The sequence below is a fragment of the Hyaena hyaena genome, unplaced genomic scaffold (genome assembly GCF_003009895.1).
Source record: "Hyaena hyaena isolate Hyena2069 unplaced genomic scaffold, ASM300989v1 scaffold_53, whole genome shotgun sequence".
NCBI classification, from domain to species: domain Eukaryota; kingdom Metazoa; phylum Chordata; class Mammalia; order Carnivora; family Hyaenidae; genus Hyaena; species Hyaena hyaena.
The window spans coordinates 2435554-2458993 of NW_024080686.1; the positions used below are offsets into that span (position 1 = coordinate 2435554).

Below are 23440 nucleotides of genomic sequence, written 5' to 3' on the forward strand. Positions count from 1 at the left end.
TGTCCAGATGGCGTCCTCCGAATCACAAGTTTATAGCGAGCGGCAGCCCTTCTTAATAGTGATTTCCTGGCTTAATTTACTGAATTTATGATGTGGACACTAATTTCATACGTTTATTGACATTGTCCAAAATATTATTTTATTTTTTAATGGAAAAAAGCCATTAATATTCAAATGAAAGAATCACATTAAAAAACTTATATATAAGAAACAGCCTCCAAGAACATTCAAGCAGCCATCAGAGGGAGGGAAGAATATTTCAACAGCCTGTCGGTTTCCTTCACGATATTACTTGACAGAATACAACCCAATTCACTGGCTACAACAATTCATAGAATTTTTCACTGTTTTCTTGAGATGCAAAAGTTCACTGTTGCAGTGTTTTCAAATGACCAATCAAGTGCTACTTCTTGGTGAAAAAGGCCACTGGCAGATTCATCGGATTGTAAAGAATGCTTCTGCACTGCTGGGGAAACCTGCTCCCAAGAAAAGAAAACTGAAGTCTGTGCCACGCCTCTCACAGCTCATCTTTTTCTAAATCGCCCAGCTTCATATCACTGAGGTCAATGTCGTCCAGCTCCACGTCGCTGAGGTCAATGTCGTCTTCCATGGGAAGCTGGGAAAGAAGGCGTGCGTTAGGCCCTGCAGGCTGGGCTGCACAACAGCGGGCAGGGCAGCAGGGGGCGCTCGCGGGCTCACGGCGGATGAGCAAGGTCGTTTCTAGAGCCGCCCCAGGTCACAGCCGGCTCTGCCCTAACCCCGGCTCCCGCTTTTGGCTTTGCCTATTGTTCTACAGACAGAAAAGCCAAGAACTCAGGTGAGGCATGACTTTACAGTATCACCTACCTCTTCAACACCGACAGCTATGGGGGAGGGGGAGGAGTGGGTGTGGGGGGAGCAGGAGGGCGGGGACCCGCACGCACTAATTCTGTTAGTTAAAATTCTGTGCTTCAAAGTAAATGGATCCCGGGTGAAATGTTCCGTTTAGGGGTCATAATCAGGAAAAACCTCGTTCCTGAAATTTATCTGGACTGTTACTGTCAAGACTATCCACGGTCACGCAGCTCTGAAAGGCTCTCAAGGTTATCACATTTGTGACCTCACGCGGAGGATGGAAAGGCCGTGGGGCCGGGGAGAGTGGAGAGAGGCCGGACAAGCACACGGCCTCCAGGCCTGGGGACTCACCTCGCCATCCTTGCCGTCCCAAGGCTCCCTGGTGCTGATGGCGGGGAAGGCCCCACCTCCCACAGGTGCTGTAGATCCGCGCCCAAAAGAGAGCTCCCTGAGGGGACAATGACCAAAGCAAGGACATACTGATGAGGACACAATGTGTTAAGTAATGACTTGCCTAAGTGTATGCACACACATTTCTCAGCTCTTGCGCCTGAACAGTGCTATCTGTTCAACAGCGTAAACAGGCATGAAATGACTAAGGTCTTGGCATCAGAGAAAGCCAGTTACTACCAATAATTAAGAAAAATAAACTTATTTTGCTAGAATACAAATTGAAGTACGCGAAAGGTATCAACATTAATGGAGAACACAGGCAAAACGTTACGTGGACCGAACTGTGGAGTAACCCCAGGGACGCTTTACGAAAGATGGCGTCTTAAAACGGAGCCTCAACTCCCTCCCCCAGACTCGCAGCGCGTCGCAGCAGCCCACACGCAGATGGTGGCAGTCCTCCCGCCTCAAGCTTTAAGACGGAGGAGCTCTATGGTGACGGCACGTGAGGCCTGGACTCCGACCAATTCTGATAAACAGCATCTCACCAGAAAGATCGAGAGGCCATGGCTAGACGGGGAGCAAGGCTGCTTTAAAAAGAGCCTCCAGATGCCCTCTGGGGAAGGCTGCTTGGACTACAGGCAAGAGAGGAAAGCAGCCGGGAGTGGCAGTGTCCCGCGCGGGTGTGACCGTTACTCAGCACGGTGGGAAAACTGGGGAACCCTATCGGCCACTCCGCAGTTGTTACAATGTGTTCGCAGAGGTCCCACATGGGAGGATTCTTCTCCCCAGGGCACATGTGACGATGTCTGGAGACATTTTGATGACCACAACTATGTGTGTGTGCGGAGAGCGGGCGACCGGCACCCAGAGGACGGGTACTAAGCATCTGTAAGGCGGGACAAAGCTCTGCCCCGGAATGTCACGAGTGCCAACGCCCAGAAACCCTGACGTGTGAAGAGGAGTTGTGTCCAGAAAGCCGCTGTCCCCGCGCTCTGAAAGCCTGCTACCACCACTCGCTGAACGGGGCATGTCACCCAGGGCAGGACGCGTGTGCGGGGTGAGGAGGTGGCGAGTGCAGCGAGTCAGCCACGGGTCTGTCTCTCGTCTGACAGCAACACGAGAACGGCTCCATTTGCCGGGAGGGGGCGCAGGCCACCCCAAGCTCTGGCCGCCGTCGCAGGAAAGCCAGCGGCTGTACTTCCTACTGGTCTGGGGCCCGCAATCAGGTTCTTCGTCATCCCCGAGCATCAGTCTCTTCAGGAAAAAGCCAAGACCTATGGAGCTGGTGCTCAGAAGCCACTGTCCCACCCAGTGTCACAGCAGCGACAGAAGGACTAACGGACGATGCCAAGCCCCCTTTAAAGAGGAACAAAGTCCTTGAGCCGTCAACACAGGGCCCAACGCGGGGCTCGAACCCACCAACCGTGAGATCATGACCTGAGCCGAAGTCGGACACTTAACTGCCTGAGCCACCCAGGCGCCCAAACAGGAACAAAATTTTAAGGGAACTGTGCCTGAAGGGTGCAGTTCACCTGTTAAAAACAAAACCAAAACCTAAGCGCTCTCGGGGCTCAGAGCCGCCCCTCCCCTGCGCCACCGCCCCTCCCCTGCGCAGCCACCCGTCGCAGGGCTAACCGCTAACCCCTCTTCTCACAGAGCCCGAGAAGAGCTGCTCCCTCAAACAATGAACTTCTGGGAAACTCCAGTCCCTTCTTCACTTGTGGCTGCATCGTGCACGGTGCCACACGGGAATTTTCGGCGGCACTCCGGGAACGAGCTCCCGGGGAAGCGCAGGCGGGCCCCTCCAAGCGTCAGTTTCAGCCTCAGCCTCGTCGTGACTAACAAGCGGCCCGACGGCGCTGCCCTCTCCCGGGCTCTGCGCTGGCTCAGGCTGCACAGGCCTGTGGTGTCCCTGTGCTGGGGGGGGGGGGGCGGGCTGCAGCCTCCTCGCGGGTGACAAGCGCCGCACGCATCAGTCTCCGCTGCCAACAGGCGCACGGAACTAGATGCAGTCCGCTGTCCCGTACTCTGCCCCCTTTCCAGTCACTGCCGCGGACCCTCCTCTGCTGGTAACGCGCTGGGTTTGGGGGTTTTCTGCTGCCCCTAAGGCACATAGTTTGAGGACCAGCGGCCCGAATGATCCCAAGCACAAAAGCAATGGTCACAAGCTGACACTCTGCTACTGCTCCGTACCTGTCCCACGCACTCCCTACCTCCTCTGCACGAAAAAGCAAAAAACAACAAACCAGGAAAGGGAAACTAGCTGAAACAAACGTTTAGAAAACCAAAGCTGGGGGCAGACCTGTCATTTCCAGTGAGCGAGTGCAAAGGCTCGGCCTCACTGGGACTTGTCACCCTCAAACATTTCTTACAACTGTGACACGGGAGTCAGCTGTTGAAAGAGGACACTTTAGAAGCACAGCTGACCCTGAACGCGGGGTGAACTTGAACAAGTCCACTTGCAGATTTTACAGCACAGTAATGGGAGTGCTTTTTCTCTTACCGTTTTCTCAGTAACATTTTCTTTGCCCGGACTTGCTCTGCTGTAAGCATACAGTATATAACACACACAAGGTGTATTCACTATTTACCAAGAGCTTACGGTCGGCCAGGCCCTACAGTGGTAAGGAGATCAGGTCTGCGTAAGAGAGATACACCTCCGTGACGCTCATGGTTATGAGGAAGCGGTATTAACCGAATTACCACACATGTGAGAAACAGCATGGTGTCACTGCCTCGTATTTACCTGAAAGATGATCAAGTCGATTTTCGGAGAAGTTGAATAGCCGGGCGAGATAGCTCTATACATTGGATTTTGAGTTTCAGAACCTATCATGTTGTTTGCACGTTGCTGGAATCACTTCAGACATACACTGTCTACAGCTAATGGCCAGAAATGGAAGCCGCACTAGCTGCGGGGGGGGGCTGCTACCAGCCCGGATAAGACTTCTGTGAGAATCAGAAAGAGCTCATAAAATGGCAAGGTAGCCCTTCCTCCATAGAATACTTCCACAGAAAAGAGAACAAAATCACAAAAAGATGATTTAGAAGTCAAACCCCTAATTCCGCAGAAAGCCAAATGCAAAATAATTCCATGTATTGCCTGGTCTATAGAAACCTAGTTTCAAACTGAAACCACACAGAACCAAGCCACAACACAGAAACAACTCAAGAAAGCAGGAGATTACCTGAGAAACTCGTTAATGCCTTGCTCGCTGAAAGATCCTTTCAGAAGAGCAAATTTCATCTTGCGGGCATTAATGGCCGCCATGGCAGGGTACCCAAACCCTCCAATCCCCAGCGCCGTTTCAAGTTCAGACTGGGCTCCAGCTTCTGTCCACAGCCACCTAGAAAAACAGGCTTTAGGGTCAAGATCCCTTTCAAATTAGTTAGAATCTAATTAGCAGATATCAAGAAAAACAAAGACTACACTCCCAATAGTTTTATGGAATGAAACGGGTGTAAGAACAGAAATAAAAGACAAAAATAGGGTAGTCTAGATGTGCTCTTAACGACACTTCCTGTTTTATGTTCCCTAAACTCTACCTCCAGAAGTCTCCCAGATCTGTACATAGTTTTCCTTCCGGCCTCCAAAATACTGTCCACTACACCTGAGTTTTCTGTCTCTCTCTTTTGAGAGAGAGAGAGACAGAGTGTGAGTTGGGGAGGGGCAGAGAGAGGGAGAGAGAGAGAGAATCGGAAGCAGGCTCTGGGTCCTGAGAAGTCAGCACAGAGCCCCAAAGTGGGACTGGAACTCATTAACTGTGAGACATGACCTGACCCGAAGTTGGACGTTTAACTGACTGAGTCACCCAGGCACCCCATGTTAATTCTTTTTTAAAATACATGGTAGAAATCTCTAGTCAAACAGTCTGGGCCTGAAGATTTTGAGGGTGGGATATTTTTAATAACAAATTTTATTTTTTAATGTTTGTTTATTTTTGAGAAAGAGACAGAGCATGAGCGGGGGAGGGACAGAGAGAGAGGGAGACACAGAATCTGAAGCAGGATCCAGGCTCTGAGCTGTCAGCACAGAGCCCAACGCGGGGCTCCAACCCACAGACCATGAGATCATGACCTGAGCTGAAGTCAGATGCTTAATGGCCTGAGGTGCCCTGAACCAGATACTTTCAAGAGTGCTCTGCTCTGCTCTCCAAATCGTATGGAGAAACTAAGTTCAGTAACTTACCCCCACATTTTCTTTTTGTATTTGTCTGCCAACTTAAGGAGAACTTCTAAATAAGAATTTCTGCCAGCAGCTCCTGATTTAAACAGACAAAAGTTTTAAAGGTAAAAATTAAAGAACCCGGAACACCCCTCAGCTGCGAGCATGCTCAGGGCAGGCCACCCGGGCAGCACGGAGAAGGGCCCGCTCGCCGTACCGGTGTCGAGAATGTGGGGCAGCACCGCCACGACGCACAGCTGGTGCTCCTCGCAGCTCCTCCTGGCGACGTCCTCGTTGACGATCTGTGGGCCCAGAACACAAGGGGTGGTCGGAAGGCCACTGACACAAACAAAACCCAGAGGGAAGCCTGACAGCCTGCTCTCGGCCTCATCACATTCGATGAAGAGCAAAGCCGTGCAACGTGCCGTGACGCCCGGGTCTGTCCCCAGGCCCGTCCCCAGTGCTGGCGCGGCAGCTGCCGACGTGCGCGGTCTCCGAAAGCAGACAGCCTCGGCGGAGCCTGGCCCTGACCATCACCTAGTTAGACAGGCAGACGTGTGTTCTGTATTTACAGGAACTTGAGGCTCTCCATGCCTCTGCTTCCTCACGTGCAATGAGAAAAAAGCAGTATTTACGTCTAGGCATTCACGTGAGGACTGAAAGGGAAAAATACACGTAAAAGGAGCAGAGTGATGCGGTCACACTGTCACACGGCCGCGTGCCCCGCACACAGCAGCTGTGGCTTAGAGAATGGTGAGAGAGTGGCCGGACGCATTCTGTTTTTACACAGCTTGGCGCACTTGTACTCAGTGTAATGATTTCATTACTAAAATTATGAAAAGCACCAGTTTATCAGACAGGTTTTCCCCACTGGCAAGTATAATAACGCTCTAAAGACAGCACTTTAAGAGAAGGGAAAAGTCCATCTGAAAGGACCGGAGGGGTGTCATCACTGTGTTAGCGCCTCCACCATCAGACCCGGGACGTGTGTGAAGCGGCTCACCTCCAGCAGCTCAGGAGGCGGGGCGTTGTCAGAAAACAAGTCCAGGGCCCGGGAGACGATGTCAGATCGCGTCCGCCCCCCATCGTAATCCACAGGGGACTCCCCCTTCTGAAATATCTTGATTGTAGGAAATCCCCTGATCTATTAAAAGAGACAAAAGCACAAAATCAAATGAACATTTAATAAGAAATAAGATGATACTTTACGGGCCCTAAGGCTGCATTACAGGTAACTGAATAGAACACTATTCCGAGCCCGCATCAGTGATCAGGGATGATACAGGTCTGCTAATCAGGCAGTTTTAACAGCCTGCCTCCTGGGCTTCGCCAAGTCTAGTCAAACCTCACATACATACTTAGCACAACATATCTGCTCTAGAACAAACTGACCAACTTCAAAAGCCCTACTAGTGGCTTGTAAGGGCCTGAGCAAGCTGAAGATTTACACGCAGCACCCAGCGGAAGTAGTGAGATAGAAGGAACAAAAAAAAAAGAGATAGTCCTGAGTTCAAGACTTGTTAGTTTTAACAATGAAGTAATTTAGTTTCATTACAAAAGGGCCAACCGTCTGCCCTCCTGCCGCCCGGGGAAGCCCAGATATGGGAACAGCCAAAGACACGGTGCCTTCCACAGACGCCTGCCGTCTGGACGCACTCACCCCGTACCGGCTGGCCAGGACCTGGTTCACCGTGGCGTCCACCGCTGCCAGCTTCACTTTGCCTTTGGTTTGCTCCTTCACCTCCGTGGCTGCAGCGGCCCATTCTGGCTCGAGACTATGGAAAAACATTTGCACTTTAAAAGCGCGTTTTAACTCTCAGCACCGACACTTTAGCCGACATGCATTTCTGCCCAACCCGATTACACTGCACTCGGAAACCACAGGGCGTAGCTTCACTTACAGTGCGATGCTGTCCTTTCACATCCACTTCCCAGGTCTCTGTCACCCCTCCCCAACGCGGGACGCCAGGTCCCTATTAACCTTTGAAGCTATGACAGAAGAAACTCGGCACCGAGGCCAGTGTTTCACATTCACTCCGCGTCAGTCTTCCCAGAGGGCTTGGGGATCACGTACTGTCTGGGTCGGCTTCTCCAGAGCGAGCCAGGTGAGCACATCCAAAGCACTGGGACTCAAAGTACTTGGTAAAAAGCCCTTACTTTTTGCAGTGTCCACACCAAGGAGCATAAAATTCAACCATCCAAACGTCTTCACTATCAAGGACATTCTTATCGAAGCTGTCGTCTGTCAGCTCAATTACATCCTTCTTACTCGAACTTTCACTTCTACCCTGTCGCATGTGACACGAAACATTAAATTACACTTGGCCAGAAAGAACACTATTCGTGTTCTAAATAGATAATATACAATAATCTCTTCCACACTTAGCGGAGTTTGGAGTTTTTGTTTCTAGTGAAAACTATTTTACTCCAATTGGGGTCATTTTTTAATATTACTTTGACTTGTCAATCACGGTGTACTTTCAATTAAGAGCACCTTCAGTATAAGCCATGAATGTACCTGAATTCTCTCACCTGCTCTTTTGTTAAAAGAACCCTCCACATGGCTCCCCCCCAAAACTACTACTCTAATTCCGACTGTGCACAGCTGCTCGTTTATCCCAGGATGTTAAACGTGCCCACAGTTACCACCTTTCCACAGAGAAAGTCTCTACCATTCAAGAGAGTTAAAACTAACATTTAGTTCTTTATCTTCAAAGAACTTCCCTGAGTACTAAACCTAAGAAGCAGTCAGTTTCCTTATGCTGCTTTCTGAGGCCTGGGCCCACAGCCAAGTGCACGGAATCTTGGGGTAAATTCTACATCTGTATAGAGAAGCTACTTTTACCGGTCTCTGTAAGGGTGAAGGGCTATTTTACCTTTATGCGTAAGCATTTTATGCCTTTTCATAAGAACATTTGGTTAAACCTCACATTTCATTATGTGGGCATCCAAAATCCCAATCCATGGAACAGGAATTTCTTTCTCTTCTTCCCTGTCCACTGAGACTGAATTCTCCAGAATTTCAAGCTGATTGCCAGACATAGGCCAAGAGGTCGTTCAAACTTCATCTCTTGTTGCCCCAAGCTAACCTTGTCTCTCCCTCCCCACTTGGGAGCTACAAAAGCCAAGGGTCCTAGAGCCTGGCTTCTCTGTCTGAGGCGCATTCTCTGTCTACAGCCTGAACTCTTCCCCTTCAGTGCTGGGCAGAGGAGGCCCATCTTGTGGCCTGCTTCTTGGCCTGCAGAGGTGGGCAAGATGCTCTGGGACTAGTGACTGCTGAGGAGGCCCATAAACAGGCTGGGTGGCTGATTCCATCTGGCATCAGCTGATGCAACATTGTAATATTTTTTAACTGCAAGTTCACTTATTTAAAACATTAGTAGTAACTAAAAACAAAAACAAAAACCCTATCCTCTACGGAGAGTCCACCCTGTGGTGTCAAAATCATCACACACACTCAAGGCTGACATCACAGAGCCTTACTTGTTTTCCAGAACCATATCCACCACTCCGCCCCCCAAGGCGATCCTTCACGAGCTGGCGCAGAGCACTGAGAGCAGCATCTACAATGGCTTCGCCGGTTCTGCCCCCTACAGAAGACAAAGGACAGCCACATGAGCAGGCGGTGGGGATTGTGCGCCTATACGTCACAACCTAAGGATGTGGCCCTTTACACATCTGTCAGCTTTAGCTGATATCTGAACAGACCCAACAACATGGGTATTTAACACGGAGTCGAGTTCTCCCCCCAATACGTGTCGCACTAGACTTTTCTCTTGGGAACCAAATCCTCTCGTTCAGTTTTAGGTTATTAAACACAAACGTCCTGTTCACCTAATACCATCTGCAAAGAAGAGTAATTCGCAATGTTTACTGAACGTGTAACATGCACGCAGATGAGTAAGAAGCCTATTATCTAGTTAAAAAAGTAAGGGGCACCTCTAAATCTGAATTACTAATTGAGGAAAATAGAAGAAATGCTCTACTTATTTTTGAGAGAGAAAAAGAGACAGACAGACAAAGCGTGAGCAGGGGACAGGCTGAGAGGGAGACACAGAATCCAAAGCAGGTTCCAGGCTCCGAGCTGTCAGCACGGAGCCCGACGCACGGCCCAAACTCCTAGACAGCGAAACAATGACCAGAGCCAAAGTCGGATGCTGAACCAACTACGCCACCCAGGCGCCCCAGAAGAAACTATTTCTATGATGAAGAGCAGAAAAAACTGTGGGAAATGTAGGATATGAAAGGTCTGAAGCAGGTCTGAAGCCGAGTAACTGGAAAGTAATCCAGGCCTTACAAAACTGTATATTTTGGGCTTTTTTAGGTTCTTTAGCTGAATCCACTCCTAATCTAAGAAATCTAAGAAATAACAAACCCTGTACTGAAACTCAATGACAAGAGCCTTTGGAGGTTTCACCAAAAACTATATACTCGAGAAAAGGTCAAGGGGCTATTAACTGACTCAGAAATGTATGAATAATATGGGCCACGAAGCTGTCTCTAGAATTCAAAGGCAAAACTCTAATAAAATCTCTCTAGAAAAATCCACATATTTTTAAAATAGTTTTTTATCAAACTGCCAAGGAAGAGAGAAAAACATCTGGGAACACTTTCCGACCTGATATTACAAAGAAGACAGAATACAGCAACACTCAGAACACGCTCGGATCGTGTGGGGCCACAGCCCTGGCTGACACCACCACGTGTGTGTCACTTCCCAATACAGAAGGGCAAGGGCTCCTCCCTCCGCACCAGGGCCCTTCAACCAGTCTCCTCGGAAATCTCCCAAATCAAGACATGTAGTGGGAGGGCGCCTGGGGGGCTCAGTCGGCTGAGTGCCCGACTCCTGATTCTGGCTCAGGTCATGATCTCACTGTTTGTGGAAATGAGCCAGCAAGGGGCCTTGCCTGGGATTCTCTCTCTCTCTCTGCCCCCTCCCCACTTGCACACACTCTCTCTCCCTCTCAAAATAAAGAAAACAAACGTACTAGGAAAAGAGAGGGCTTTCACACGCTAGACCAAGAGGTGGCAAACTGTCTGTAAAGGGCTGAACAGTAACGACTCTCAGCTGTGCAAGCCACCCTGTCTGTCACAGCTGCTCAGCTCTGCCACTTCGGTGCGACAGCAGCTACACACGGTATGCAAATAGGTGTGACTGTTTTGAAAAATTTTATTTACAAAAACAAACAGGCCCTTGCTCCTATTTTTTACCTACTTGCTCAAATTAACATTCCAACCAGGGGAACAGAGTAGTTAGGAAAAGTCCTTACCCTGATAATCTTCTGGTCTGTTTTTGTTGGATCCAAAAATCTTAATGGTGGGGAATCCCTGAACACCATATTGACCTCCTAGGGACTGGTGTTTATCTGCATCCACAGCACCAACTTTTACAATGTCCTGTGAAAATATAAAAGTATTACCGACTTTTCCTTTCCACTGGAGCAGATTCCACAGAAAGCCATCCTCTGACTCATGTAGACTCCAAGATAATAAAGGGCAAGGTTAGGTTTACAAACAGGAGCAATGAGGCCTGTAGCCCCGGAAGTCATGCCTACACGGGACAACAGGGGAAGCGCGCGGAACTCCGCAGCACCAAGAATTAGAGCGACTAGGACGACTTAGGTCATTAATCTGGAAAACGGAATTAGTAAAAATAGACAACGTAAAAATTACACGTATATTATCTCCCTGCATGATTTTGGCCCTAGAACAAAACTTTTGAGCTTCAATATGTAAATTAACTTCCTGTGGTACATGAAGCCCAGGTGCCTTCTTACTTATTATACGCACACAGGCGAGAGGGGGCCTCTCAGAAACTTACTTTTAGCGCAGTTGCTGCTTTCTTCCATTCTGGTGTTAACCTCTGGCAGTGACCACACCTTTTAAAAGATGAAAGCACAAATAAGGCAACGGTTAAAATCTCTGATCCCCAATTCAGAAATACTCCCCCAACACTCTACTGAGCACGGGGTGGGTGCCTGCAGGAAGTACATGCGCCAATAAAACATGATCAGTGATGGGAGGGAACTCACCATTTTAGGACTTTACTATCATTCTTTTTCATATACTAATTTTAAAAGTTTCCAAGCTACTATTTAACATTTATCCAATTTTGAGAGACAGAGACAGAGCACAAGTGAGGGTGGGGCAGACAGAGAAAGGGAGACACAGAATCCGAAGCAGGCTCTGAGTTGTCAGCACAGAGACCGATGCAGGGCTCGAACTCACAAACCATGAGATCATGACCTCAGCTGAAGCTGGACGCTTAACTGACTGAGCCACTTAGGAGCCCCCCCAAGCTACTGTTTAATTAAATTATAGTTAAAGAGTTTAAACAAACTATCTTTTGTAACTCTATCCCTGCATAGGAACTTCAGTATTTATCTGGTCAAGTGTGGGGGCACCTGAGTGGCTCAGTCAGTTAAGCATCTGACTCTTGGGTTTCGGTTCAGGTCATAGTCTCACGGTTCGTGGGTTCAAGCCTCGCATCAGGCTCTGTGTTGATGGTATAGAGCCTGCTTGGGATTCTGTCCCCCTGTCGCTCTGCCCTTCCCCTGCTTGCTCTCTCTCTCTCTCAAAAATAAATATTATCTGGTCAAGCATGTCTCAATGTGTGGTCTGAGTTGTAAGAAGAGGCACAATGCAGATTCTTGGGCCGCGTGAAATCCGAACACCTACAGAAGGGGTTCACGAACTCACACTTTAATAAGTTCAACCAGTGATTCCTAAGCCCATTAAGGTTTGATATCAACACTCAATCTCAGTGCTCTTGGCTTCCACAGCAGTATGTGGGTTAAAGCTGTACACATAACCCCAAACCTGTACACCTAGCAAGCTGAGAAGTACTTGACACCACAGGTGGTGATAAAAGGGCAAGAGCGAGCAAGCAAGATCAGAAATGAATCTTTTAGGTAACAGTGATTGAAATAAATCATTGTGAAACTTAACACATACAGACAGTGCTTTTAAAAGTTACATATACAAAAATCTGTTACATTTATACCATTTACCGACGTTGTCCGGTATACTGTTCGTTTTCAATACTGAATAACATCCACTGAATGAAGGGATCACAGCTCTTTATCCATAGGTGGTTAGTTGTTGTTGTTTTAACAAAGTCCAGTGTCCTAATTCAGTTTTTAAGAACCTAATGAGCAAATAAATGCCAGGGCCACGAGGAGCCCTTCATACGGATTTCATTCCATCAGCACACCACGGAAGACAGGCCTTGCTAGTTTCATCTTTCGGATGAGGAGACAGGGGCCAAGAGTTAAGAAACTACCCAGTGTCACACGTCATCTGGTGACAGAGCTGCTGGCTACATCTTTGTGGCTCCAGGTCCCACATTCTCCATCCCTATATACTGCAGTGGCCCCTTCCACAGGAGCCTAAGCTCAATCCAACTCTAAAGGTCAGCATCTTCTGAGAAATGTCCTGTGACGCTGGTTTACATACTTACACAACATAGCTTTTGCAGTTCAGGGGAGCCACTCAGAAGTCTGGGAGTCAAAATTTTACAGGACTTTGTGCCTCCTTAATTGCAGTTTATTCTATGAAAGGAATCCTAGCGGAGACTGTCAGAGCACACACACTCCCTTCGGTTTCAATATTAAGCATAGCTAAGACGGACGGAAATGCCACGTGAGTCTAGGTACAGCACACCTCTGCAGTCCCGCCCCCCAGGCTGCCGCATACACATTCAGGGGCTCTGGAACTGTGGGTGGGGGTAAAAACACCTCTATTTCACTAACTTCTTTTTTTTTTTCTTTTGAGAGAGAGCGTGCGCGAGAGTGAGCCTGGGAGGGGCAGAGGAAGAAAGAGAGATTCTTAAACAGGCTCTGCGCTCAACATGGAGTCCAACACAGGCTCTATCCCATGACGCCGGGATCAAGACCCGACCTGAAATCGAGAATCGGACACTCAACCAGACTGACCCAGGCGCCCCCATTTCACTAACTTATAACTGAAATGCACTTTCCTTCAATTACAGACATTAACAGCACACCATTCGTACTTGTGACTTTGTCACAAATGAAAACTCAGCCACTTTCAGATCGCTACTACAGTTTAACCTCATTTATGTCCATCGCTATTTCAGAACCGTGGTGTCTAGGTGTTACACCTGCGGCTGGACCTTGGCATTTATTTACTGTCCCAGTAAAAGAGGACCACATAGTCACAGCAAAATTTGTTGTAGTATTTTGTGAATGCTATTTTAATATTTTACGTTTCCTTCGTGATCCTATATGCTTTACTCTGTAGATAGAAACGGAAAACCTTTATTCTGGACAGAATTCAAAGCCTTCACCAAGCTGCCAAGTCTGAGCACAAGAAAAGGTTAATCTCTTACCCAATATGCTAGGAGGCCCACGTGCCACGTAACGAGGACAATGAACTACGGGATCCAGATCCGGTCTTCTCAATTATGCTGTTTGATTCAATTTTGGAATGAGATATATCCTCTCACATCAAAGCTTCCCAAAACAATATAAATTACTCACGCCATAGGGGCGCCTGGGTGGCTCCGTCAGTTAAGGGTCCGACTTCGGCTCAGATCATGATCTCACCACTCGTGTTTGAGCCCCACATTGGGCTCTGTGCTGACAGCTCAGAGCCTGGAGCCTACTTTGGATTCTGTGTCTCCCCTCTCTCTCTGCCCCTCCCCTACTCGCACTCTCTCTTTCAAAAATGAATAAATGTCAAAAAATTTTTTTTAAAAATTTAAAAAGTAAATTACTCATGCCATAAATGATTTAAAAAAAAGCAAACTTGCAAAAACTGCATACAGAGGCACTCAGCAGTATAAACAGTTCGTACAATTACAATCTGTACATTTACTAATACAAATACAAATGAACAAATCCGTACAGAATTTTCATTTGGGTCTAACAAACAAAAAACAAAGAGAAGCTTTTTTAAAAAAATGATAAAGGCATTAGGATGAACAGTATTCACAAGGTGGTAACATAAATTTTTAAGCAGAGGGTTTTACCTTCATTTGCTACACTCAACATTAAGTGAAACAGTCCACGAGGACCAGTCTGGAATTTCCAAAACTCAGTTTCATGGTCTTGCAGAGAAAATAATTAAAGCAACAAAAGGAAACCTCTCATCAGGCATACTCTAAGTGCAGCCAGTCGGGTAAGAAGAATTTGTAACAATTTCATTCACTGCCCCCTACTTGAGCTTAGGGGACAGAGCCCGCATCTGAAAGGACTTTCTGGACCTCAGATCACCGCCCAGTTCGCCTGCAGACACAGCCGGCTGGGGCTCAGGCTCCCCAGGCTTCAGCGTGCCCACGGGCCGGCCAGTTTACAGAAGCCACAGCCTCGCGTGCATTTTGCAGTTTCCATTACTCTGCCTCTACACTCCTCTTTGCTGGGTTTTTGTTTTGTTTGCATTATACCTTTAACTACATAGACAATTAGTGCAATACTGTATTTTGACTATATATGTGATTGTGCACCATTAATTTCAATGACGATGCTGTCTTTACTCCACAAGGGTTTTTCCCAGCAATGCAGGTAAGGCAAGAGAGGAATTTTTAAAGTAAGCTAGGTTTTTAAAATTACATATTTCTGGAAGCCGCTCTCTTCAAGAAACAGAATGGAACCAATCAGTAGTGTTTCCCTTTCCCGCGCCCGATATTCTTTCAGCATAAAGGAGTTTCCCTTCCATCCAGACCCTACTTATCTCATTACAGAGATACAGCTTCTTAAAATTATAAGCATTTTAATTTTTAAAAATTTTCTTTCTTCTTTCTTGAAACAATTAACTACTTACTTCAACCATCCCCTTCCCCCAATAGACTCAATTTCCATGGCCTGTAACAGACGATACTTCATGGAATCTCCCAGTTCCCTCTCTCCATCTTTTAAACAAGCAGTACACTAGATACACTAGCTGACTGGACAGAATCACATTTTTACATAATATTCCTAATTTTATAAAGTACCATAAATAATCCACAAGTGCTGTATACTCACCACGGAGCATAGAACTCTACAAGCCACAAACTATCACTCTGAATAACTTCTCGGTTGAAATTTGATGGAGTTAATTCAATTACATCGTCACCGGAGGAATAGAGACCATCCGCTGCTAGGAAGAAGGTACAGCTGATCAGACCTGCAGACAAAAAGCGTACCATTAACCAAAGGATCCACGCTCTGGCAGGAGACTCAGGCAACTGGAGTCCTCTTCAATTGTGCCAAAGGTCCTTCACTCAGGTGGACGACCTGGGTCGGGCCCTTTCCAGCCCCCAGTGTCCCTGCCCCTGGCTGCTGCGGCGGCCCCTAGAATTTCACCCCCACTGGTGCTGCGCAGAGCAAGCAGGAAAGAGTCCACGCACTCATCTCATGATCCACCAACGGAAAAAGATTTCTTACTCAGGTGCTTTTTATGTACTGACATTTTCATTCTTTACAATCACCTTGTGAAGTAACACTATTAGTACCATTGGGAGACACCGAAAAATTGGGAGGCTACCCTGTGAACCCAAGCGATCCGCATGGCCTTTATTTTTTGTATTATTCAGTTGCAATATTAGCACACTATCTTTTTTTTAAATGTCTGTTTTTGAGCGAGAGAGCACACGGGCAGGGGAGGGGCAGAGAGAGAAGGGAACAGAGGATCTGAAGCGGGCTCCACAATGACAGCAGTGAGCCTGACGTGGGGCTTGAACTCATGAACCAGAAGACCATGGCGCGAACTAAGTCAGACGCCAACCGCCAGGCTCCCCAGTACAGTATCTTTATTAAATTTCCTCTGAAGGAAAAAGTAATTATTTGTCTCATCTACTAAACTGGGACTCTATCAAGGGCAATAACTGTTTTTATAAATATTTTTACTTCTACTCCCACTGTTTATGGCTGTCACCAGACACTTGCAATGCTGCTGGGTGAGCTTACAAAGAATTTTCATCTAAATGTTACAGAATAAGGATAGAGGGATAACGCCTTATTAATAGCATAGCTAGGCCACACTGTGGACCAGATGCCTTTGTGGTGGCTACTCTAGGAACTTAAAACGGAATTGTTAACAAATACACAGGAAAACAAGTTCCGAATGGACTTAGAAAGATCTTAAAAACCCAAACGTTTTTGAAGTGGTGGTACTATCAAAATTCCACCTCCTCCCTGTAAACACATGATTTCTTTGTGTTTTCTAACTGCACTGTCTAACACCTCCAGCACGATGCTAAGGAATGGGCTGTTCTGGACTTCAATATTTTCTCATTTGCTGGCTTTTGGGTTGAAAGAGATAAACTTTAGGATATTAAAGAAATTTCTACCTATTTCTTTTTAGCATCTGTGGAGATGATCCTATATTTTCTTTTAATCTACTGATACAGCAAACTGTGAGGCTGGCCTGTCCCCTAAGGCAGTGTGCATGTGCGCTGCTGTGGTCACATGCTTACCCTGGAGAGGGAATCTGGAAGATTTCAAATGGAACCTTTTTGAATAACCCAAAGGTAAATTTCTTCTGGAAGGAATGTAACCAGTGTTAAATCTAGTCTGATGCTAAATCTTCCACCTTATGCTTATGGAACCACTTTCAATTTTCAAACCACTCCAAATATACTAGACCACTTGGGTTTCCACAGCATTACTAAGAGCAGGACTCGCCCCTCTTTGTAAATAAGGAAACAAAGGCACTTCCGAGTGGCCCATCTGCTGTCTCTAACGTCTATTTCCAAGCTCTTCCCATTAAACCATGTTGTGTTTTTAGTGCTCAGGACAAAATGGTTCAGTATGTCACGGGCATGAATAAACAACGTAACTCTGCTGTTCAAGAACACTGCCTTCGATTTACAGATACGGCTAATGTTGCAGGAACTTCTGAAACAGAACTGTGGACTTTGATAAGGGGGACATGAAGCCAGTAAACGGCTACCACACGGGGGTAGGACCAGACTTGCTTTCTAGAAAGAGCACTCGGGCTGCAATGTGGACAGCGGATGGGGGATCTCAGGAGAGTGGGGTGCCACCTAAGCTGAGGGAGCGATGGAATGGCCAACGGGAACACACGGCCCTGGGAGGCCAAGCAGGCGGCGGACTTCCTTGGAGTTCCTGGAGAGCTCCTGGAGAGCGCCCCAGGGCCCGGGGCGGCCGTGCGGGGTCGTGACAACAGGCGGCGGCCAGCCTGCAAAAGACCGGGGAGGGTAGGAGGGAACAAGTTCGTGAAAAGGGAGCTCTTTAACAAGTTCACTACCAAGAGCACAGACAGCAAGCAAATGTGGGGCAGAAGGAAGCGTTCTTTTTAAAGATGAGAGTGATCTGAGCACGAAGGGAAAAAAGTCTGTGGAGTGGGAGAGGCTAAAGGTAAAGTAGAGGAATAATGAAACAAAAAGGCCTGGAATCGGGAAGGGAGGGAACCCAGAATCAGGGCAGGGGTAGCCCGGGGCAGGGTGATCTCCTTTCCCCGTTGAGGTGGGAAATGCGCCTGTGGTGGGGGTCAGGCCAACCAAACTGGGGTGCTCTTCGTAACTGTGCTGCTGTCCCATATGGCGGCCACTCACCATGCGTGGGCAACCCAACATGTAGTGACGGTATAAGAAGTGCTAAATTTTAACGACTTGGTAGGGGGAAATAAGAGGTACCTGTTAATATTTTTGATATTGATTACATACTAAATTAATATTTTAGATACACTGAGGGAATAAATATATTAAAATTAATTTCACCTGTTTCTTCTTGCCTTTTTAAATGCGGCTATGAGAATATTTAAAATTAGATATATAATTTGCATATCTCTACTGGCTTGTGCTGCTTGATAATCTTTTTGCTGCTGCAATAAAGGTTAAAGGGAGTTTGACAGAGTTAACATATCAAGTAAATTAAGAACCCAAGCAGAGACCATACTAATTCTGAATACGCTTTCAAGTTAAGACTGGGCCTGGAAACTCCTCCGCAGAGATCTGCTTTCTAAAGTTTATTTCCTGTCAAATCAACATGAGTCAATACTTGTTCAATACACTGAGCTCACTGTGAAATTTTCAAAAATGGAAAAGCAAATGAAACCCCATCAACGGTAGGGTTGATTAATATTTTGGTGATATTCTTAGGGACATCTCTTGCTATTCGGAAGTCTAAAACTTTATTAATAGATTTATATGCAAGTGATCTTACTATACATTCTTTTCTGTAGCCTTTTTTCCCCACTCAAAATAAGTTTTCTACATACTTAAGGATTACTTATTAGCCCCATATAACCATATAATGGCTATTTCACACTGCCGATCCACCACTGACAGAATTTCTTTCCAATTTTTCACTACTAACACGCCAATGTTGAAAATTCTTACACTACCCCCTCCCCCACGGATAAATATGAGTATCTCTTTCAGGGACAATTTTACAAAGGGGTTGGAGGTCTAGTACAGCTAACATTTTGATCCATCTATCTATCCAACCACCCTCCAGAAACTGACATGTTAACTAAGAATAACACTTAAATGATATTACACACCAGGCCCTGTTGTAAACACTTAAGATATAGTAACTCATCTTAAGAGCTCTACATGGTATGTATGTATCATCGTGCCCATTTTTAGACCTGGAAATGGAGCCACAGAAAGGGTAAGTTGCCTAAGGCCACAGAATTAGAAAGAGATAGAACACGGTTATGCAACCCACATTTTTAACCAAAGGGCTGGAGCCCGCATTAGTATAATCCCAAGGAGGGTCATTAGGTAGATTGTGCAGGAGAATCAGGTTCACTGCATTCTCTTGCCAATCAGGGACTGGAGGGTGAAGTCACCAAGGGATGGACCTGGACAGTGACTTTATCCTCAGGAATGTGCTTCCTTTACATACAAAGATGGTGGTGACTCTACCTGCACTCAGTGTAACAGAGACCTGGGCTGCTTTTTTTTCCTAGTAATGTGCTAGACTTTTTGTCTTTAAATTTTTTTAATGTTTTTATTCATTTTTGAGAGAGAGAGAGAGAGAAAGAGACAGAGAGATAGCATGAGTGGGGGAGGGGCAGATAAAGAGAGAGCAAGACACAGAATCCGAAGGAGGCTCCGGGCTCCGAGCTGTCAGCACAGAGCCCGACGCGGGGCTCGAACCCACGAACCATGAGATCATGACCTGAGCTGAAGTCTGGACACTTAACCAACCGAGACACCCAGGAGCCCCGACTTTTTGTCTTTAAGTTTTGCCGATTTCTCACAAGAGCCTCCCCTCCCTTATCAACGGCTCTCCAATGGAAATGTCTTGATAAAGACTGGAGACCTGCATTCCTTAGGCAGCAGTATGACCTCCTAAGGCTGGAAAGAAATCAAACGATGCTGCTTAGAAAAACAGACTGAAAGATGTTAACTATCCCCTATGAAAACCCTCAAGAAGACAAGCAAAAAAACTCTGGGCCACTTAAGATGATAAACTAGGTCAATGCCGACTAATAGTCTTCTGTTTCTAAAATTCACATCGCGGTTCCGCTCACTGATAATGAGCACCAGTGGGAAACTGGAACATCCGAGGGTCTAGAATCTATGTGAGCAGACGGTTTTGCCATCTGTGGCTCCCCATTATTCCTCCACGGTAGCTAAGGACGTTATAAATCCACAGTAACATCCCCGTCCCACACCGGCTAGGAAGACTGCGGGATCCCAAAGCACTCAGCTAAAAACCAGGAGGGCTCCCACAAAGGTCTGACCACATTTATTCAAATAATGAGTTAACCGATAGCATCACAATCACGGACTCTTCGGAGCCCAGTGTGAATTCACCCGGGGGAAACGGAACAGAGACTAGACTTTTCCCCCTCCTCTATATCCTATATTAGTACCGCAAATATTTACATCTTGCTTACTCTCGTGAGAGCTACATGAACGCGTGCATCCCGAGAACAAGCCGGGGCGGGAGGACCGGCCCAGCGTGGTTAAGTCACCAGCTCGCAGTCACCCAGCTAAGAAATGCGGGGGAGGGAGGGCTGGGCTCAAACTCTGCGGGTCTGGATCCGGAGCGTTCAGGGGAGGAAGGGAAGAGCGCCTCGGCTGGGACCACCAAGGCGAGCCAGAAAAGGCTGGGGATCCTCAACCTCACTCACTATAGCTTCTAAAACAGGAATTTACGTAATTCATGGTAGTCCGCCTTCCATTTAGTTTCTAGAAGTTCGGTCACATTTAAAGTGCGTTCGGAAGGCACCGCTCCCTTCCTCAGGCGACTCTTTGGCCGTTTTCCGGGGCCGGGTTTGGGGATTTCAGGTTTTCTCCTGAGGGGGAATGGCATTAAACAGGTGGCGAGGACGGGCTGCGGGGTGAGGAGCCCGTGGCCGTGCCGTCCGCACGCGACGGAGAAGACGGCGGGCCCAGAACCAGGGAAGCCGGACCCTGACCCTCTCAGGTCGCCCCCGGCCCCAGCTCCGCCGGGGATCAGGTTCTGGCTGCTCGGCGCGCCTCGATCGCAGCTCCCGGCCCTCGCCCGACCCGCCGCCGCCGCCGCCCTCCTCGGCCCGGGGCTCCCCGACCCCGCCGCGCTCGAACCCCCGGACGCGCCGCACGCGCCCCGAGACCCGCAGGGCCCCGCACCCCCGCGCGACGGGCGGCCCCGACCGCGTCCCCCACCCCAGCCCCGGCCCCGCCAGGCCGCACGCCTGCCGCGCCCCCGAGGCTCCCAGGCGGCCACCCGCGACGAGGAGGCCCGCGCCTACCCAGCACGAGGCGAGCCATGCCGAGCTCCCGAGCCGTCGCGCAGTCCCGCCGTCGCCTCAGCTCCGCGCGCCGCGCCCCCGCCGCCCCACGTCCCGCCCTCGGCCCGAGAGGCAGGCGCCGGGAGGCGCGGCGGGGACGGGCCGGAAGGCGCTCGCCAAGCCGTGGCCGCGCCTCATTGGTCGCAGCAGGCTTCGCTCATTCGCGTAGCCAATGGGAGGCGGCCGGGTAGAGGTTACCGGTTTGATTTTTTTACGGAGGGCGGAGCGAGCGGCGGAAGGAGGGGCTTTCTGGGGGCGGGGCGGACCCACCTCTCCTTCCTCCGTGGCCCTCCGATTTCTCCACCCCGAACTGGGCTTTCGGTACTTTTCCCTCTCGTAGAACCGAGTGATCGGTTCTTCTTATCTCAAGGGTCTTTATTCTCTCTTTCCCTCCCTCGCCTGTAACGAGCCCCTTCGCATCCCTTACTCATCCCCCGCCCCCTCCACGCCCCACCCTCTTTGTCCCCAGGGAGGGTAACTTTGGGCGCTCAGTACATCTAAGTCCTGATTAAATCACATTTTAATTTTTCCTGTGCCTGGATGGGTACTCAACCACACGCTTGCCAATCACATACCGTGTGTACCATTATTCAACACTTCTTGGTTGGGTCGAATTACTTTCGTTAGAAGTTCCCACGTCCAGGCGTCTGACTCCAAAACTTTTTTTCAGTGATAAGACCTTGTTCTCCGTAGGAGCCCTTGGGGCTTAGGCTTCAGAGCTCCTGAGTTACAGGGTTCCCTTCCTCACTCTGGGAGAGGGCTTTGCCGCGTGATCGGTGTCACGTGTTCTGTAAAATTTGCAAAAGCGAATTATTTTAAGCATAACAGGCTAAGATAAGGCATCTTTCCCCTCTGGTTTCCCCTCCGGTGTTCGGCTTGGCCTTGAGAATTTTGTTTTTGTGTTCGTTAATGGTTTATTTCTCTGTAGTGCTTCATGCGTAAGACAGCTCTGATTCTGGCCAAAGGATTTAGGAGTACAGGGGAATCCAGAAGTGGTGATGGCCTGTAGGGAGCGCTTCCTGGAGGAAGTGGCACTAAAGCCGCGTCTGAAAGATTTGCTAGGCAAACCGGAGAAAGCCATCTAGGCACAGGAAGCAAAGGGAGCGAAGGAGATACCCGCAGGGTGAACTGACACCCAGAGGAGGAAGCTGGCAGCAAATGTCAGATGATGGGGTGGTGTTGGGGGGCTGTGTGGAAAAATTGTGAGACACCCAGACCAGTTGTGGACTGGACCCTGTGGATCCCTCGTTTTTTTCTCTGCGAGGTCTCTTTGGATTTACTGATGACAATGTAAAATCTAGGATTTGGTGTGTCAGGGTAATCCGTGGCGGCAAACAGCCCTCAAATCTGGGGGGCTTACACCATGGTGCTTTACTTCTTGCTCTCACTGGAAAGCTTTCCATTGGTGACTCCAGGATTCTGGATTCTCCCGCCTTACAATGCCACCATCATCTAAAACATGCACCCTCCGGGCAAAATTGGTTCTTGGGGGAGGGTGGTGGAGAAAACCTTAGACATTACAAGGGCCACAACACGTCAATGGGGATACAGTATATCTGTGTTTTCTAAATTTCATGGGAGAGAGAAATTTAGGAAAAGATATGTCTAAAAGTCTCCTTAGGGGAACAATAAGGAATAAACAACAGCAACAGAAAGGTGGAGAAATGCTGTTCTAGAACAGGACTGTTCAAGGGAAATATGATGTCAGCCACAACCATATACGAAATTTGCAAATTTCTAATAGCCACATTAAAAAAGTAAAAAGAACACCCTAATCTCATACAACACTGCATGTTAGCTATCCTGGAATTAAAATTAAATTAAAATTAAAATTAAGTTTTTTAAAAGTGAAAGCAAAAGTAAACCCAAAGAGATTAAATTTAATAATATAGTTTAACCCAAAATATTCCAAATGTTACCATTTCAACATGTAATTATATAAAAATGGCTAATGAGCTATTTTACCTTTTTTTCACCCATGCCAAGTCTTTGAAACCCAGAGTTTGTTTTATACTTAACAGTGTATCCAAGTTAGACTGGCCACATTTCTTTTTTTTTTTTGTCTTAAATAGTTTATTGTCAAGTCGGTTTCCATATAACACCCAGTGCTCATCCCAACAAGTGCCCTCCTCCATGCCCATCTCCCCCCTTCCCCTCCCCCACGCCCATCAGCCCTCAGTTTGTTCTCAGCATTCAAGAGTCTCTCGTGGTTTGCCTCCCTCCCTCTCCCCCACTATTTTCCCCTTCTTCTCCCCCACGTTAAATTCCTTCTAATCCGCCTATACCTGCAATCACATGGTAGCTGTCCTTCTCTGCCTGACTTATTTCACTCAGCATAACACCCTCAAGGTC

The 23440-nt window shown here is 47.9% G+C and overlaps 1 protein-coding gene across 1 annotated transcript; it reads right to left on the minus strand.

The window, feature by feature from the left end:
- Positions 1–93: 93 nt before the first annotated feature.
- On the minus strand, positions 94–21131 carry PDIA6 (protein disulfide isomerase family A member 6). Its single transcript, XM_039231038.1, has 13 exons — positions 21050–21131; positions 15379–15520; positions 11214–11271; positions 10663–10789; positions 8876–8982; positions 7550–7680; positions 7053–7167; positions 6396–6536; positions 5610–5694; positions 5417–5489; positions 4416–4574; positions 1186–1282; positions 94–616 (listed from the first exon to the last, which is right to left on the minus strand). The coding sequence occupies exons 1-13, from the start codon at positions 21066–21068 to the stop codon at positions 518–520; spliced, it is 1353 nt and encodes a 450-aa protein (XP_039086969.1). The 5' UTR covers positions 21069–21131; the 3' UTR covers positions 94–517.
- Between the last annotated feature and the right edge of the window lie 2309 nt (positions 21132–23440).

What these genes read in the sequence shown, in the direction of transcription:
- PDIA6 (XM_039231038.1), bottom strand. An exon ending in GTAGAGTTCTATGCTCCGTG is followed by an intron (nt 11,272 to 15,378) that starts GTGAGTATACAG and finishes ATCTTTTAAAAG; the next exon opens with GTGTGGTCACTGCCAGAGGT. An exon ending in CGCCTCCTGAGCTGCTGGAG is followed by an intron (nt 5,695 to 6,395) that starts GTGAGCCGCTTC and finishes CTGGGCCCACAG; the next exon opens with ATCGTCAACGAGGACGTCGC.